Source organism: Balaenoptera ricei, chromosome 4 (genome assembly GCF_028023285.1).
Source record: "Balaenoptera ricei isolate mBalRic1 chromosome 4, mBalRic1.hap2, whole genome shotgun sequence".
NCBI lineage: Eukaryota > Metazoa > Chordata > Mammalia > Artiodactyla > Balaenopteridae > Balaenoptera > Balaenoptera ricei.
In genome coordinates, this window is record NC_082642.1 from 151,331,689 (window position 1) to 151,349,778 (window position 18,090).

Sequence of the window (18,090 nt, forward strand, 5' to 3'; positions counted from 1 at the left end):
TGAAAGTGTTGGTCCCACTGCTTGCCACGTAATGTTGGGAGGGAAAGTTCCATTTATTCCAAGACACAAGTGCCCCCTATTCACCCTGGTGAGCGCATCTGAGTCAGTTCTGGAGTGAAGGACAAAAAGGCTGTCAGAACTTCCCTCCAAAACTCTGGCACCATTCTGCCATCCCAGTCCTTTCCAGATTGGAAAGCAACAGGCCTTCCTCCTTCTGTCTTTACCTTGGGACTCTGCCTCTGGAAGGCTGGCTTGGTAGGACCAGCCTCCCTGCTCTGCTATGAATGCAACAGGACCAGTGTTTTGAACTTTCTCTCCTTTTCACATCGTCAACAGTCCCTCTTCTGTACGAACACTCTGCTGTGTGAAAGCATAACCTCCACTGGGTGAGGGCGCCCTTGTAAACTGCAGGTTATGCTTTGTCTTTTCCCAGCCCGAGGGCCACCCCCACTCCCTTCCCTGTCTCTTCCCCACCCTCAACTTTTATTTTTTTTAAACCACTTCTGCTTCCTTCATTTTCTTTGCAGCTGCAGCCCAAAGATATAGTAAAGCTACTGTATAGGATTTTGAAAGCAGGGCCTCTGAGAGCTTTCCAAGCTCCGTACAAGCCGGTTATTCTCTGGCTTGTTTTCTTTGGCTTCAGGTTAGTAACACAGAATGAGTCAAACAGTATTAACTTTCAATAGGGAAGTGGTGTGGTCAACCCAAGCTGTTTGCGGCTAGATTGTGAAGATAGGTAAGTAAGGCAGGTAGTGAAGAACAGCTCCTAAGACTGCGAGGAGGCAAAGGAGAGAGGCAGCCTCACTCAGAAACATCCAGCAATTAGGTCAACAGGACTCAACCCATCTTTTTTAAGTTGGCTGAGGAATGAACACTGAGGTCTCCGGCTGGCCAGCTTCCGGAATTTGGCCAGGTTGGGGCTCTGTAGCTTGCACAATTGAGCACTTTGTGGGTATAAGGATGACTTTTTTCCCCCGTCCTTTCTTTTCCTTCCTTCCTTCCTTCCTTTCCTCCCTCCCTTCCTTCCCTCTTTCCTTCAAATGATGCCAAAGTCATGGGAAATCTAGTTAGGATGATTTGCTCTCCTTATGGCATGTCACTCTGGGTGCACCTTTATCCATTTCTCTCCCCTGTTTGGGGTGTGAGTAGCTGTGCCCTCCCCACTCCCTCCACCTGGCCCTCGCCCATCTTCTTAGCCCTGGATCTGGTTCCCCAGGTTGATGGGCTGGCTGCAAAGCCGGGGCTCTCCTTCTCCAGGTTGGGTGATGCACTTGGCCGGGGTGGGGGGGGGCGGGGGGGGCGTGGAGGAGTGGAGGTGATGCAATCACTCCTACAGACATCGAATCTTACTTTTAGAAGCTGATAAGGATCTTAAAACCATCAAATCCTCCCTCTCTCTTGTTCTGCAGAGGAGGAAACGGAGGCTGCTGAGCTTTGCAGAACCAGCCGGGGGCCAGGATCTACGCTCCCAAGCAGTCTTTCCATGCGGCTGCCTCTCCCTTGCCCAGGGCTCAGGATTCCTCTTACAGCTCAACAGAGTGGCTCCGAGGACAACTCAGCACTCGAGACTCAAATTTCAGCAGTTTCCAGTTCTTTCTCCCTGCACTTGGCTATTTATTTATTTTGAGACTGGCTGAATCACCCAAGGAATAGAACGAGTTTCTCCTCCCAACCTGCTCTGAGCAGCACATCCGTGAATGAACAGGACAGCAAACCGGCCTCCGGAGCCTTGCAAGTTTCCCACCTTGGAGCAACTGCAGGTTTTGACTCCTCCTGGGAAACTGGCACAAAGGCTCAAGGGGGTAATATTTCACCTCCTTGCAATCTAATCCAGAAATCTCAGGCGAACAGCATATATAAAAAGCCACGGGTGGAAAAAAAAAAAAAGAAAGAAGGACTCAGCAAGCTGCCCTGCGATCTTTGCAATTCTCCCTAAGCCTTTCATGGAGAGAAAATGAAATAATACAGCTGGAGAGGAAAAACTGTATTTGGTTTTGGAAAAGAAATAGATATTAAAATAAAACTCAGTTCTCTTAACTGTCAAGGTTGCCTTTTGTCTGTTTGTTTTCAAAATGCCTAAAGGGTGTATAACAGTAGGAAAGAAAATATTAAGATATTTTAATGGCAAAAAGTAAACTTTCTAAAAGTATGGATTCACAGTGGGGCTGATTAAAATGTCTCTATTTTTCTCTATGGTTTTCTTCTCATCAATCCTGGAAGAAAGTATGAGATGAAATGTACCTTCAAGAAACCAATAATTATTTTATTTAAGATCCCTGAGATTTTTGTACAATATAATATACACAACAACAGTAAAATTTCCTGATTGTTTTTCTGTTAATCTAATTACATATCTATATATTTCTATTATTTGATAGACTGTTTACAAAGCACCTTGATATCTATTATCTCAATTCATCCAAAGCAATCCTATGCATTAGAGCTCATATAATTATCCTCACCTTATGGATGACTCAGTGGAAGCTTCTAGATGCTAAGAATCCTGGCAGATCACACAGCCGTGTGTTCAGTTAAGAAACAACTACCTTTTGATAAAATCTTTGTTTGGGAAAAGAGACAAACGAAGCAGGGCCATATGGTGAACTTGGTTTTGCTTCAATGAGGAGAATATTGGTGAAGTTGGCTCCGGAATTCAGTATTTGGGGTTAATAATAGGTAGGGTGGAAGGAAAAAGAGAAAAAAGCCCTCACTGTATTGTATCCTGAGAGTTCCATCTGCAATGATTAAAAAAAAAAAAAAATTAGGGAGTGTGGAATCAACATGTACACACTGCTATATTTAAAACGGATAACCAACAAGGACCTACTGTACAGTACAGGGAACTCTGCTCAATGTTATGTGGCAGCCTGGATGGGAGGGGAGTCTGGGGGAGAATGGATACATGTATATGTATGGCTGAGTCGCTCTGCTGTGCACCTGAAACTATCACAGCGTTGTTAATCGGCTATACTCCAATATAAAATAAAAAGTTTAAGAAAAAAGGAACTTGGCAATGGCAAGTATTTGGCCTCCCACTCGGGCAGCATTCCAGTTGCTTCCGCGGTGAGGGCTATGGGATGTGGGAAGGGGGCCCACCTGTGTCCAGGGCATGTGCTTTAATAATAACGGCTACTATTTAAGGGGCACCTCTGTGCCAGGCACTGTGTATCATCACATGTGTTACTAATTCAGTTGGCACAAGAATTCCCCAAGGTGGGGACATCTTCTTCCTGGTGTTACACCTGAGAAGACTGAGCTTGGGGAAGCTAATCTGATCACAGTGGAGACGTGACCCTGAATCAGGCAGTCAGCTCTCTAGCCGGGCTGCCAACCACCACGCCAGCCTGCCCCTCAGGCTGTCTCATTTGATCCTCACATCCCCCAGCAAGGTAGGTGTCAGAAGCCCATTCTACAGATGGGGAAATTACGCAGTTAGTAAGTAGCAGGGCTCAGACGTGAGGCCAGGTTGGTCCAGCTCCAAACTCCTCTTTCACTCCCTCAAGCTCAGAACTCTCTGCTTCATTTCTGAAACTTGGGGCTATGCCCTGTTAGCAATGCCAGAAATGAACAAAAAGATGTTTCTCCTTAGCTCTTTAAAATGAGTGAATTGGAAATATCATAAATCTACTTCAGAGGTGAGTAAAAATAAGGTGATACCAGGAACAAATCCAAAGAGGGCCAAAAATGTATATAGTTCTTAAGAGCTTAGTTATTTCAAATATTTACTTTTTATCTCAAATGACCAGAAGGCTGACTTCTAAGCCATGGTGAACAAAAACAAAAACAAAAACAAACAAATGGGATCTCAAATGCTCGACATTTCAGTGTATGAAAGTACCCTGAAAGATTCAATAACAGGCTGAGTTTTAGTCAATACTTGCTTTAATGGACCCTGAGTATATGTAAATCGTGGAAGTACCAAAGTAATGTATTGCCATTAACTTACTTTATAGTGGTCTAGGGAGTTGGCAGATTAATTCAACTGTATTCCTCAAAAAAAGGCAAACAGAAAAGAACTTTGCTTTGGGTACTTAAGTGTCTTTTACCTTGGCTTTCATCTACAAATGTATAGCTAGAATATTTGGCTTGGCTATTGGGAATTTTCCCAGTGACGATGCATAACTTACTTGCAGAAAGAACTCACTGCAAATATACCACGTGTAACTCAGAATATGAAAAAGGCATTCCACATCCAGTGTCAGTGTTTGTGATGTGTCTGATAATACAGCTGTAATGCTCAGTAATAGATTATACCTAATTTACCCCTTCTTTATCGTCAACTTTTCATAGCAAAAAAGCAAACCTTTAAAACAAATTGTGTATAAAGGAAAAGAACATGGAAAAAATGGGAGAACACAGAAATTGCAAGCTAGCTCAAATGAACTTAAACACAGATCTAGGGCAAGGGGGTAGTTTTACTTAACTTACTTAAACTTAACCTGCGTTGTTTTTTTTTTTTTCTTCTTGGTGGTGGTGGAGTTCTATCAGACCCACTGGATCCAATTCTTACTAATGCCTTTCTTAGCTACATGCCTTACAGGAAAAAAATACAAGCCTTTGCAAAAACTCAAGTAGAGTTTTTTTTGAAAAATAAAAACTAGAACGTGGTTAGAGTATAAAAAAATTCTAAGTCCACCCCAAAGCCGACAAGCAGATGCATTATAATGCGCTGTGCCAACAGCAATCCATCTGCAAGCTGTGGGTCCACCACCCCCCCGCCCCGCCAGGAGAGTTTCGCACACAGAGATGGGGCCCATCTGGTTGCGCAGCACCCAGTGTTCCAACGCGCTTAGGTGCTTCCCAAAGTGCAACTAGATGGCAGCACGGACCTCAGCGGAGCTGCTCCCCAACCATCCCAGGTCAGAGGCCACTCAATCAGGTCACAAGGTGCGCAGGCAACAAACGAGGCACTGCGCATGCCCAGAAGGGTTTCCGATGGTGAAAGGTGGAAGCACCGTCATTGAAATGTGCTACTGAATGTCTTTGGGGAAAAAGAAGAAAAGCCCTAGCAAACACATACCAAAAGAGAAAAATCCAAAAAACCCAAAGCAAATCTAGAAAGACACACTGGTTTAGGAAACTCAGAGCGGCCGAGTGTTTTCTATGCCCGCAAAGCTTGGCTGCGGCTAACGGGTCCAGGCACCACCGTCCCCCAGGTGAGTTGCATGCATCTGACGCGAGAATTCAGACCCCAAGAGACTCTGGCACATTTCATGTCAGTTTTCTAGATCAGTGTGGAACAGCCTCTCCCAAGCTGTGTCATGCATGTATCTGAAAGGACCCAGATGTTAGACCTCAAATACTTTCGATGTTACTCAGGCAGGATTTTTCCCCCTGAGTTTGTGAAAACAAAGTTCAACCTTTGGGGGCAAAGCCATTTGTCCATGAGGGACTTAGGAACAGTGCCCGGAGTGTTTCAAGGTCCATAAAGATGCCAGAAAAGAAATTTTACCGTGTCTAAATACAAAAGGAAAACTGAAAAAAAAAATCAAAATTTATAAATGTTTAATTAAGTGTCTAAAAAAATGAAACATGATGGCAACTTCATGAATTTTTAAACTTAGGAATCACAACTCTTTTTTGTTTAGAGTTTTCTCATTTCCAAAGGATTCCAAGACTCAAGGTAAATAACTGTTCCATCTCCTGAACACTGATTGTGTGCCAGACATTGGTTCAAAATGTTCTACCAAGACTGTGGCGTTCAGGCTCCCTGCCCTGGGAGGCTCGTACAGCCCCTGTCCTTGTTCTACGGGGGCTCAGCCAGCATCCACCCCAGGGATGGTCACCCACACGGTAAGCAAGTGCCAAAACGGGGATCTCAACCCCATGGCAATCACTGTGTTGATGGCAGCGAGATGAGGGCTGCAGGGAATTAAATGAGTTACTCACAGCCAGATAATTTCAACACCAAATGATAAAAGCCGGTCAAAAATTTAGAGCAGGGGCTTCCCTGGTGGCGCGGTGGTTGGGAGTCCACCTGTCGGTACAGGGGGCGTGGGTTCGAGCCCTGGTCCGGGAGGATCCCGCATGCCGCGGAGCAGCTGAGCCCGTGCGCCACGGCTGCTTGAGCCTGCGCCCTGGAGCCCGCGAGCCACAACGGCTGAGGCCTGCGTGCCTGGAGCCCGTGCTCCGCAGCAAGAGGGGCCACCTCACTGAGAGGCCCGCGCACCGCCACCACCACAAAAAAAGAGTAGCCCCAAGTAGAGGAAGCCCGCGCACAGCAACGGAGACCCAACGCAGCCAAAAGTAAAACAAATAAATTAAAAAAAAAAATTTAGAGCAAAAAAAATATCTAACGTAGGACCTGAGTGTATATGGATATGTCTGATGTAGGAAGGATACATCCCTGTGGAAGGCGGCCCACGGGGGTCAGCCTCTGAGGGGCACTGTTTGTGGGGCAGCCCGTGGCTTCTGTTTTTCTGTTGATATTTTGTTACCCCTTCAGTGAGGACTAATTTAGATATTATCTCGTCCCATTGCCTGGTTGGACAGAAGAGGGAAGTGAGGAGAAAGTACTTAAGTTAACTGCCTGGGTTCACACCCACTGGCCTGGTGGCACCAGTCTGAAACCCAGGTCCCCCAGTTCAGGATCTAGAAAACTATATACATTTTTAAAAAATAAATTTATTTATTTTGGGCTGTGTTGGGTCTTCGTTGCTGTGCGTGGTTTTCTCTAGTTGCAGTGAGCGGGGGCTACTCTTTGTTGCGGTGCGCGGGCTTCTCATTGCTGTGGCTTCTCTTGTTGCGGAGAATGGGCTCTAGGCCCACGGGCTTCAGTAGTTGTGGCATGCGGGCTCAGTAATTGTGGCTCATGGGCTCTAGAGTGCAGGCTCAGTAGTTGTGGCGCATGGGCTTAGTTGCTCCGCGGCATGTGGGATCTTCCCGGACCAGGGCTCAAACCCATGTCCCCTGCATTGGCAGGCAGATTCTTAACCACTGCACCACCAGGGAAGCCCTATACATGTTTTAAGATAAAGCGATGGAAGCCTATACGCAGACAAGATTTTTTTTTCTTTTAGCACTTCATATACTAAATTCTAACAAGGACTGTGATATGTTAGCTTAGACCTTGACTTCACTGGCGTGGCATTTAAAATATTGATATGGGTTTGCAATGGTGTGGATGGAAGGAGATATTCAAAGTCATGGTTTAAGATTCATTCCATGTTTCTTCTCTCCCCCATGCCCGCTATGTTAGACTGAGAAGGTACCTAGATCATTTCGTTGGGTTCTCATTGGTACCTGGAAGGAACTATTTTTCCTTCCTTTCTGTAGCAATACAAATGCCACCTAAACATCTTGGTGACTTCTGTATAAGACAGGGCTAGTTACCAAGAGGTCACAGGTCTGCCCAGGTCTTGGGCGAGCTACTGAGGGGGATGATCACTGCTTCCAGGGGCAGAACCCTACTCTCTCCAGGGTCCTCTTACACACCCCTCGTCCAATGGACCCTTTCAGACCTCAGCCTGGATAAGTCCACTAAAAACTCAAGGGTCATGGAAGTCTTTATGTATATAAAATTCTTCTTGGTCTAGTTTGATGTTACTAAGCATAAAAACCAGAAAGACATTCTAAAATTCATTGGAAACATTTAGGCAGGATAATCAGTGCTTTAAAAACTGCTTTTGCCAAGTCATCAGATAGTTGGGGAGTTGAGCACAGTGGGGATTATAGCACCAGTGGAAGTCACCCCAGAATGTCTATCTTAGCAATGAATTGCCTTTCACAGTGGGGAGGAGGAATATAAGTAGAACATTCTACCTCTTTGACCCTCTGTCTCCTACTTTATATTTGGGTGAGAGGGAAGAAGGAATTATTTCCTTTTCTTTCGGGGATCGCAATTTCATCTAGAAAGAATGAAAATCCAAATCCGACATTTGAAGGATCCAAGGAAAGGGGGATTACGTAGATCATCGTTCATTACTTAGAGGACATGCTTGAAGCAATTCCCAGCGAACAAAGTGATTGGGGATTGATAATTACAATCCTGAGGTTACAGATCCAGAAAACCGCCTGGCATTCCACTAACAAGTCAGGAGCAAAGAATGACACAAATTTGCATCCTCCTAACAGGCCCCACACTGTGTACATGGGCCCTCTAGGAAGCTCTTTGCCGAAGGGGTAGACGGACTTGGACGGTTCACCTGGTGGTCATTTTTGTCACATGACTCATCTTTCCTGCCTGCCCGCACTGGAAGGAGAGGTTTATGTCGGGCGGCATCCCTGCTTCAGGCCCCCATTGATGCCAGGCCCCCAAGCAGACCCTGGTGAAAGACGCGGAACCAAAAGTTGGCACATGTGACAGCGTGGCTGGTACATTTCACTGCAGCACCGCCCCAGGGGAAACGCTGATTCCATCCCATCAGTACAAACATGACGACTGCCGAGGCTATGAGGCTCTGCTTTCTCCAAGAAAACTGTATTTGAACCAGAATTGTATTGATAAACTCTCCTAATAAAACAATTTCTGCACAGAAATTTCAATACAATAAAGCTCAAGTAGCAGTTGGTGTAGTTCTTAAAACAGACTTCAGCGTCTGTGGCCTGCAATGTCTGGACTGCTTCGTTTCAGTTCTGGCTTACTAACTGTGTGACCCTGGGCAAGGGAACGGATTTCTCTTTGTGTCAATTTCCTTACCTGATCTTGCAAAAATTATGTCAATTAAGGTATGCGCAGCACTTTGAACAGTGTTGGGCAAACAGTTAGCGCTGCCTGAGTGTTACGTATTATTATTATTTTTAGGTATTTTTATTGTTAAGAGAAAATAACATTTTAAAAGAGAACTGTATGTCAGTCAATCACCAGAGCAATCCATAAACATTTCTGCTCATCGCACACTTTTCTGGACAAACTTGATTTCAAACATTTTTAGGTCCATTATCACCATAAGTTTATAGGTGCCTGTCATGCATTCCTCTTTTTCACTTGAAACATGACTGTCATAAACAAAGATCCTGTTTCTTCTCTCTCTCTATATATTATAGGTTTGCTATTTACATTCAGTATCATAGAAGAAAGTTATAGTCGTGTGATGTACTCTCAACAAAATCCTTAACAAAGCGATTGAGTGATGGGGAATTAAGCGCATTTTAAATCGACCTATTTTAACTATAACTCCCCATAAAATAGTATTATAGTTAGTTGGCAAAAAGGCTAATGTCCCAGAAAGTAGCATATTTTTAAGTTTTTAAGTAACAGCTCCACCTGGCTATCCGTTATTCTGAATCTCAAGAGCTCAGACACAACAGTTACTGTGAAGGGCTCCTTTAACCCGAGGGCAGAAGTTGTCCCAGAAATGGCCAATATTTGTTTTATGAACCTTTTCAATTTTTAATTAGTTACTCAGTGTTCCAGATGTAACGGATACCTGGCTAGCCAGATGATGGCTTGTGCCATCAGAATGACTGTCCAATCCACGATCCACAATACTGGGACATCTCCCCCACTCCCCGGCCCCCCATCACTGGGTCAGTCGTTGGGGTCCCAACTACTCCTCAACCCCTCATTAGCAAAATATCTTCCTCTATAGCACTGAATTAATTCACGCATTCAAATTATTTAGTGAAATACCTACAGAGAATATGCTTTGGTATCTCAATATTGTCATATTACAGACACATGGGCTAAATTACAGGCACATGGGTTGAGAGCTAGAGTTTTCCATTAGATCCCCTGAAATAGTAAAAAAAAAAACAAAAAAAAAAAAACATAGAAACAATCTCAAATATCCTTTTCTTGAAAACTCCTTTCACTCTATCTTTCATGCTTAAAGAGAAGACTATCTTTTAATATGTTGACAAGCTTCTAAATGTTCTACCTACAAACTGAAAACAGATCCCACATTGCTGCTTGCAAGAACTATCCCAGCAGGAGATACCTTCTGATGGTGTTCTTTCTCCATAACAAATTTAATTTTTCAACGATTAATAATTTCTCTATTAATCTGAGATGTAAAAATAATCCTGTGGAATGTGGGAAAAACAAGTTTTGACTCACTAAGAGGCAGGTCAGTTACTGTAAAAGGGCAAGTAATCATCTGAAATGAAAAATATTTTCAATTCTCTTTGGAAGACAATTTTTGCTACAACTTCACCACTGAAAACCAGGAAAATGGTTGGGAAACATCAAGTTATCCCATCAGCCCAGCCAGCAGACTAGCTGTGGCATGTTTCTTAATTCTTTGTCCTTTTCTTATTGACCTGACTGGCAGGTTGAATGAGATAAGCTTTCCTTCTGGTTTTGCACAAATGGTTTAAGTTGAAGGCTCCATGCCTGCAATCAAGTGCCAACAATTGCCCTTTCTAGACAATCTTAGAGCCGGGACAAATGTGAGAAGTCATATAAGCCAACACCTCGTTTAAAAAATGAGGATACCGAGGTTGGGTCAGAGAGCCTAGAATAGATGAGGTGTAGACGGTGTGGTATGGATGGGGAGGTGAATGCATGAATGGACAGACAGATGGATGGATACGAGTACAGGATTAGGCATCAGGAGCTCCTCATTCTAATCCTGGCTTCATCACCAACTATTTCTCCCAACCTAAGCAGATCATTTCATTTCTCTGGGGCTGCTTTCCCTTATCGATGAGGCAATTAGCCCTGAAGCCTCTTTCAGGTCCCTTTTAGCTCTCAAAGTCATTGATTTCATGAAACAAAAGAACTTTTCAAAACTATTCAACTTGGTGATGCTGGGACCATTTTGCCAGAATCACCCAGAATTCATAGCACCATAATAATGATAGAAGGGACTTGGGAGGTGTTATTAATCCATAGATTTGACACTGCCTGGGCATATTAATTTCTGTGCAATGACCTCTCTTAAAATTGCATTAGAAAGAATAAGTCACAATAGTAAAGACATGGTGACAACCAAAGTATCTATCAACAGACGATGAATAAAGAAAATGTGACACACACACACGCGCACACGCACACACACACACACACAGGAATATTATTCAGGCATAAAAAAGAAATCCTGCCATTTACCATTTGCAGCAACATGGATGGCCCTTGAGGGCATTATGTTAAGTGAAACAAGCCAAGCAGAGAAAGACAAATACCGCATGATCTCACTTATATGTGGAATCTAAAACAAAACAAACTCACAGAAACAGAGAGTAGATTGGTGGTTGCCAGGGGTTGCGGGTGGGGAAATGGGTCAAAGGGTACAAACTTCCAGTTATAAGATGAAAAAGTTCTGGGGACCTAATGTACAGCATGGACTATAGTCAACACATTTTTGACCAGAGACGTGTATTACGGCCACGGGCGTTAGTTTCTGCAAAACTCCCCCCGGTCAATAATGTGTTAACAACAAAACTGCCAAGAGGGTAGATCTTAAAAGTTCTCAACACACACAAACAAACTGTCACTCTACGATGTGATGGATGTGTTAACTAATCTTACTGCCGTAATCATTTCGCAATATAAGCATATATCAAATAATCATGTTGTAAACCTTAAGCTTATACAATGTTATAAGTCAATGATATCTCAGTAAAGCTGGGGGAAAATTCTGTTAACTTTCTCTTAAAAGAAAAAAAACAAAACTGGCTGTGAGCAGAGTTTCATCAAAGAGAAGTAGTTCCCACCTAGAATCAAGACATTCAAGTAATCATAAGAAAACAGCATGCCTTTAGGCCTGCCTTGCTTCAGAGAGTGAATAGAAAAGTCAGCATTACCTGAGTCACCCTGGGAGACTGTGTGCATCTGACTTTTGTGTAGACGTCCCTTGTGAAATGGAGACTATCTACCTAGGCCTCTGACACCTCTTTATATCATACGTATACGTATTCATTTAACTTCATTTGGTTTTTAAGTTAATTTTTCCCTAGACCCCAAATTCCATTTGGCAGGAAAGACTCTGTAGAAATGGGTGCCTTCTTGGAGCAAATCCCTTCTGCCTGCTCAAAGAGCCCTCCCCAATAATGACTGTTTTCTTAAGTCATAAAACAGCAGGAAGCAGAGTCAACTGTATATACAGGCGGGGCCATTACCATCGCATTTTTTTCCCTCTGACTGCCAGTTCTTAAAAATCCAAGCGGCCATCATTTGTTTTCCAAAGCTCAACCACCATTAGTTCTTTGAACGTTACAGGAAATACTGCCTGTGGGGCAAAAACTGCCCTTTTTTATGCCTGAGAGAAGAGGGGCAGCGGAAGGTATACAGAGGGGTCATCTGGTTTAAGCTTCTTTCTCCAGGCAGGTCTGCCTTTGAACTGTCCCAGAGATGGCTATTGCTTCTATTTTTATTTTTTTACATGCTTTTATTGAGGTATAGTTGATGTACAATATTATATAAGTTTCAGGTGTGTAACATAGTGATCCACAACTTTTAAATGTTATATTCCACTTATAGTTACTATAAAGCATTGGTTATATCCCTATTGTACTATATATCCTTGTATCTTATTTATTTTATACATAGTAGTTTGTACCTCCTAATCTCCTACCTCTATCTTGCCCCTCCCCACTTCCCTGCTTCTGTTTTTAAAGATAGGGAACCTACAGCCTCCTGAGTGAGCCTTTCTGGAAGTTTAATTACCCTCAAGGTCAATTGCCTTACACCTCACAACTGCCTGCTCCCCAACCCCATGCCTGCTGTAATCTGAGCCCGCTTCCTCTTTGGTCCTCTGCAAGCACCAAGGTACCTGTGTGGTGTGTCTGTTATGTTTAATGCAGGGTCACTAGGAGTCTTCAATTTGCCATTTCTACTTTGGAAACCTCCCAAGTTGGGTTTGGTTGGAACTGCGTGTTTCTGAGCCTGGGGTTTGCTTTTCACACAGAAATTGGAATCAGGGGATGCTACCAAGTCCCAGAGTTTCCTGAGTCCGGATATGGCCAGAACATCTCCAGGCACTTAAAGAGAAAAATCTGCCAGGGGGAAATGAGGTCAGAAATAACGGGAGTCACGGAGCAGGCAAATGGCACCAAGGAGATGGTGAACGGACACCATGTCCTGGGGGGCAGGAGGGTTGTCCCTGGTGGATGTGGTGGTTCTCTGCTGGGTTCTGCCCACTCTGGGGTATGGGGAAGGTTGGGGCAGCACCCAGGATGGTTCTAGCGGGTGATCAAGATGCCATGAGACTGTGGCCAGGACTGTAGGAAAGACTGCCATGAGCTGCGGTGCTCACAGGATGACCTGCAGAGAGCCACGCCACAGGGGCGACCTTAGAGCCCCCAGAGGCACCAGGCAGGGTCTCTGGAGGAATGGCCCCGGGGTGGGGGGCAGAGCAGCAGCCAGAGATGCAGGCAGGGAGGCTCTGCTGGCATTTCCCGAGTTCATTCTCTGTGCCGGGCACATAGCATTGTCTCACTCAAGCTGATAGAGAAGCTCTCATTATTATCCCCATTTTACAGATGAGGAAACTGAGGTTCAGAGAGGCGCCATAACTTCCTGAAGGCTTAAGAGCCTCAACCGGAACTCCGTTTGTTTGCCCCAGAACCCAAATTCTTAACCACTTCGTTTTACGACCTGTCATCCCTGCATCTCAGCTTGCTGGCACGGTAGGAAGCCCTGTTTCTGACACCCTCAACCCCACCCTTTATAAAAATTAATAGAGATATTAATTTTCCACCGGGGGCGTGACATGGTTAGGAGGCATGCAGATGCTGGGCGGGGGCTCCAGTCAGCTCCACAGATCTGGAACTGGAACCCAGCCTCCATCCCAGGGAAGGGTGTGGTTCTGGAAAAGTGTTACTGTGTGTTTACTCAAAGATAGTCATTAAGTCACCGTGAAGACATTTTTCTGCAGACTAAACAACCCCACTCCTTTTATAAAAAAGCTTTCCTCACAGGAACTATTTTTTTTGTACCATCTTTCTGTATTTACTGGTTTTCTCTCAGGCACTCTTCTCCCCTCCCATTCTCTATTTTAAACAATCCTGTAATAAGATTTTGATCTGTGGCACAGAAAGGAAAGGGTCATTTTCATAGATTTCATCTCCAGCCTCCAAGTGAATAAAAGGCCAGCATGGATGGTGATCAGCCCCTTGTGGTCCACTCTGACCCTCTGGCCTCTTTTGACCCCCTCTGCCCCTGGCCAATCTTCCTTGAACTTTACCACGTATTTGGTCCTTAGGCCCATGCAGTCCTGAAATGATTCTGACATGCACTTGAGTCAGCCTGATTTCCTTTTGCCCTGCAAGAAGATGCTTCAAAAAAAGAGCCCAATGCTCAGAGACAACTTTGAGGAGTGAGAGTGTCAAAAGAAAAATTCTTCCTCCCTGCAGGGGTCTGACATTTCCCTCTGGCAGAAGTTTTAGCCACATGTGAGTGATGCTGATAGAACACAAGGGTTCTGGTGCCTGAGTGTACCAGCTGGGAGGGGAGGTGCCAGCCCCGAGGGGCGGCCCACTTACTTCGAGGTTCTCGGGGTCCGTCCACTGTGATTTTGATGGCTCTGTGGTAGGTGGCGACTTGTGGTGGGTTTGTGAAGACGGTGATGGTCAGAGTGAAGCTCTTTCCTGTTGGAACACAAAAGAGAGCAACGAAGAATGAGGCAATGGCCTGAATATATCTGCTGGGTAATTCAAAATTAATTTATGATTTCCAGCCCTCACACTGGAAAGGTGGCAGGACTTCAGCACACATTACTGGTTTTTCCAATACTCCTTTGAGTTTGGCTTTGCTTACATTTTGGAATGTACAACTACGTTGTCTAGATGTGACACTTCCCTTAGTCACGTGGCTTTTATTTAGTCATGAATAACACAGGATCAAGAGAGATTCAGATGTGTTTTCTTTCAGGTCGGAACCCGAGGGACATAGGAGCAGATTGGCAGCTGTCCACTCCTCGTTCCGCTCCCAGGTCCTCCCTTTTAATAAGCTCAGAGCAAAAGGAGGAAAAGAAACCATTTCCGTCTTTGCCCTCTAACCTTGTTTGTACCTCCAAGGATTAGGAAAGATAGAATTCATAAGTTTGAGGCTAGGCTAAATTGGAATAATTCTCTCTATGTTAAAAATACTAATTGCTGGTTGATTCTAAATATTGTTTTGAAAGGCCAGATGTTATTATAGGCACTCATGGGGTTGGCCAGACAAAATTTATATTCAATAAATGGATTTAAGGATATGTAACTGACAGATTGAGATTCAATGACAACTGTTAGCATAAATACGCAGAGGGATTTCCATCTAAGCATTTTATACAAACTTAAGAAATGCGAGCATGTCTTCATTGCATAGGTCGAATGCAATGCTTTTAATAATTTTTAAAAATTGTTTTAAAATACATAATTTATAATAAAAGTATTAATATATAAATACATTAGTTACTAAAAAGCATTTCTTCTTTGCTAAGCAGTTCAGAGAATGCCCTCTGGTTTTGAATTCTGGCTAGCTGACCTTTGACAAGGCACTAGCCCTCCCTGTGCCTCAGTGTCCTCACCTGGAAGATGGGTACATATAACTTTTCCTACCTTATCGAGTTTTGGGAGAGGTTAAATGAATTAATATGAGTAAAATCATTAAAACAGCATCTGGCACATGGTATTCAAAGGTGTGTGCGTGTGTGTGTGTGTGTGTGTGTGTGTGTGTGTATGGGGGAAGAGAGAGAGAGAGAGAGAGAGAGAGAAAGGCACAGCTCTTCCTGCAAGAGAGTTAGAAGATTTAGGTTCCTGTACAAATATTTGACCTCTCCAGATCTCAGTTTCCTGGTTTGCAAAATGAAGGCATTCATGGGATACATACAATGTCACCTTTAACTCTGATTTTATCTTCTTTTTATTTTTTTAAGATTTTTTTCTTTTTTTTTTTTGATGTGGACCATTTTTAAAGTCTTTATTGAATTTTTTACAATATTGCTTCTGTTTTATGTTTTGGTTTTTTGGCCCCGAGGAATGTGGGATCTTAGCTCCCTGACCAGGGATGGAACCTGCAGCCCCTGCATTGGAAGGCGAAGTCTTAACCACTGGACTGCCAGGGAAGTCCCTGATTTTATCTTCTAGATGAAATCCCAGGTGCCCATCTCCATGTGTAGGCGTGTGCCTGCCCCAGGGGTGTTTCCTCAGCTGCCTGCAACTTCAGCATTTCAGAGATTCCATGAAAACACTGTATTTCCTTCCTAGGGCTGCTGTAACAAATTACCACAAACTGGGTGGCTTAAAACAACTGAAATTTATTGTCTCCTAGTTCTGGTGTCCAGAACTAGGAGACAATAAACTGAGGTCTTGACACAATTGCGGTGTTGACAGGGCCGTACTCCCACTAGGGAAGAATCCTCCTGGCTTTGCCTGGCTTCTGGTGGTTCCCAGCAATCCTTGGCATTCTTTGGCTTGTGGCAGCATCACTTCACTCTCTGCCTCCTTCCTCACGTGGCCTCCCTCCCTCCCTGTCCTCTGTCTCCAAATCTCCCTCTCCTTACAAGGACACCAGTCATTGGATTCAGGGCTTACCCTACTCTAGTATGACTTTAGCTTAACTTGATTACATCTGCAAAGCCCCTATTTCTAAATAAGGTCACATTCTGAGGTCACCCACGGACATGACTTCTTAGGGAATGCTATTCAACTCAGTACAAACACCAAATGTCATAGAGTTCCAGTCTTGGCACTACAAGTGACAACTACTCTCTATGTACCTGTGGGTTTTACCCCCAAAACAGTCCCACTCCTGTGGCGGCCCTCCTACAACCATCCTATTCTTGTTTTTTTAATTTTTAAAAACTTTTTATTAGAGTATAGTTGATTTACAATGTTGTGTTAGTTTCAGGTGTACAGAAAAGTGATCAGTTACATATATATATACTTTTTCATATATATTCTTTTTCAGATTCTTATCCACGATAGGTTATTACAGGATATTGAATATAGTTCCCTGTGCTATACAGTAGGTCCTTGTTGTTTATCTATTTTATATATAGTAGTATGTATCTGTTAATCCCAAACTCTTAATTTGTCCCTCCCTGCCCCTTTCCCCTTTGGTAACCATAAGTTTACAACCATCCTATTCTTGATTTCCTAAATGACAACAAAGAATCATTGTCTTCCTAACGTTGGCCTTTTCAGGTCTGTGTAAAACGTACAAGTTTTCAAGCACTTTCCCATATACTATTTTATTTGATTCTCACAACACTCTCATGAAATAAACAAGACAGATTTTATTGTCCTTGGTTAATAGGTAGCAAAGCTAAGGCTCAGAAAGGATGAGTGGTTTGTCCAAAGTCACACAGCTTGGATACATGGAAAACCCAGATCTCCAGCTTTGTGCTTCACATTATTGTCATGAGGTCCTAAATCTCTACCTTCAAACTCAGTGGTACCAGCACCAGTAATCCAGACTCGTGGTACCTTTTCCATGCTCTGCCCCTGCCCCCAAAAGCGAAAACAGTCCTGGTGACACTAATGTACCCAAACTGTACTCAACAGCTAATTGAAAGCCTGGGTTATAGTTCAAAAGCAGTTTCTAACTGAGCTGAATTTGGGCTCCTGGCGTTTACCCTGGTTAACCACAGACTGGCCTACTGAATCGGGAAGGAAATTCAACCAAAGTGAATATTTGTGAAATCGCTGCTTGTAATTATAATCCTACTATTTTATGCCCATCATTTTACGTGCAGTCAAGAAGTGTCTGTCCAGCAAAAGCTACTAGGTGGGGCATTTTGGCCACAGTAAGTGTGGTTCACGAAGGTGGGGTATCCCGGTTCGCCTCTTGCACAATGGGCTGTTGTTTACAGCTTTGAGCACCAGGACATCTGCTTATGACCTCATAGACAGAGGCAATAAGTGATGTCATCTTGCTCATAGGTGTGTGTGACATTTTTCCACTCCAGGAGAACTCTGCCTTCTGCTTCCTTGTATTCTTCCGAGCAGACCTGGCACCAGACTTGACACCTGGGGACAGCCAGCCAGTGGGTACACTGAACCCCCGGAACTCTGCCTTCTGCCCTCTTCCCTCCGCCCTGGCCCCGCCCCCGCCCCGCCCCCGCCACGCCCCCGGCTTGTCCCTGCCGAGATGCAGCCCTTCTTAGCCAGCACCAGCAGCAGTGGTAGCCGCGCCTAGAGCATGCGTGTTATTAGCCAAATTCCGTCATCAAAATGACCTACGGGCCTGGTATTTTAAGTGCGTGGGTGTGGAGAGCGAAAGCC

The 18,090-nt window shown here is 44.1% G+C and overlaps 1 protein-coding gene across 3 annotated transcripts in view; it reads right to left on the minus strand.

The window, feature by feature from the left end:
- Positions 1-18,090, minus strand: part of RUNX1 (RUNX family transcription factor 1) — an 88,786-nt gene that overhangs the window by 49,074 nt on the left and 21,622 nt on the right. For all 3 annotated transcript variants that reach the window (XM_059922289.1, XM_059922288.1, XM_059922287.1), the window contains exon 3: positions 14,365-14,469. In XM_059922289.1, coding sequence (XP_059778272.1) covers positions 14,365-14,469 — 105 coding nt within the window. The remainder of the gene's footprint in view (positions 1-14,364; positions 14,470-18,090) is intronic.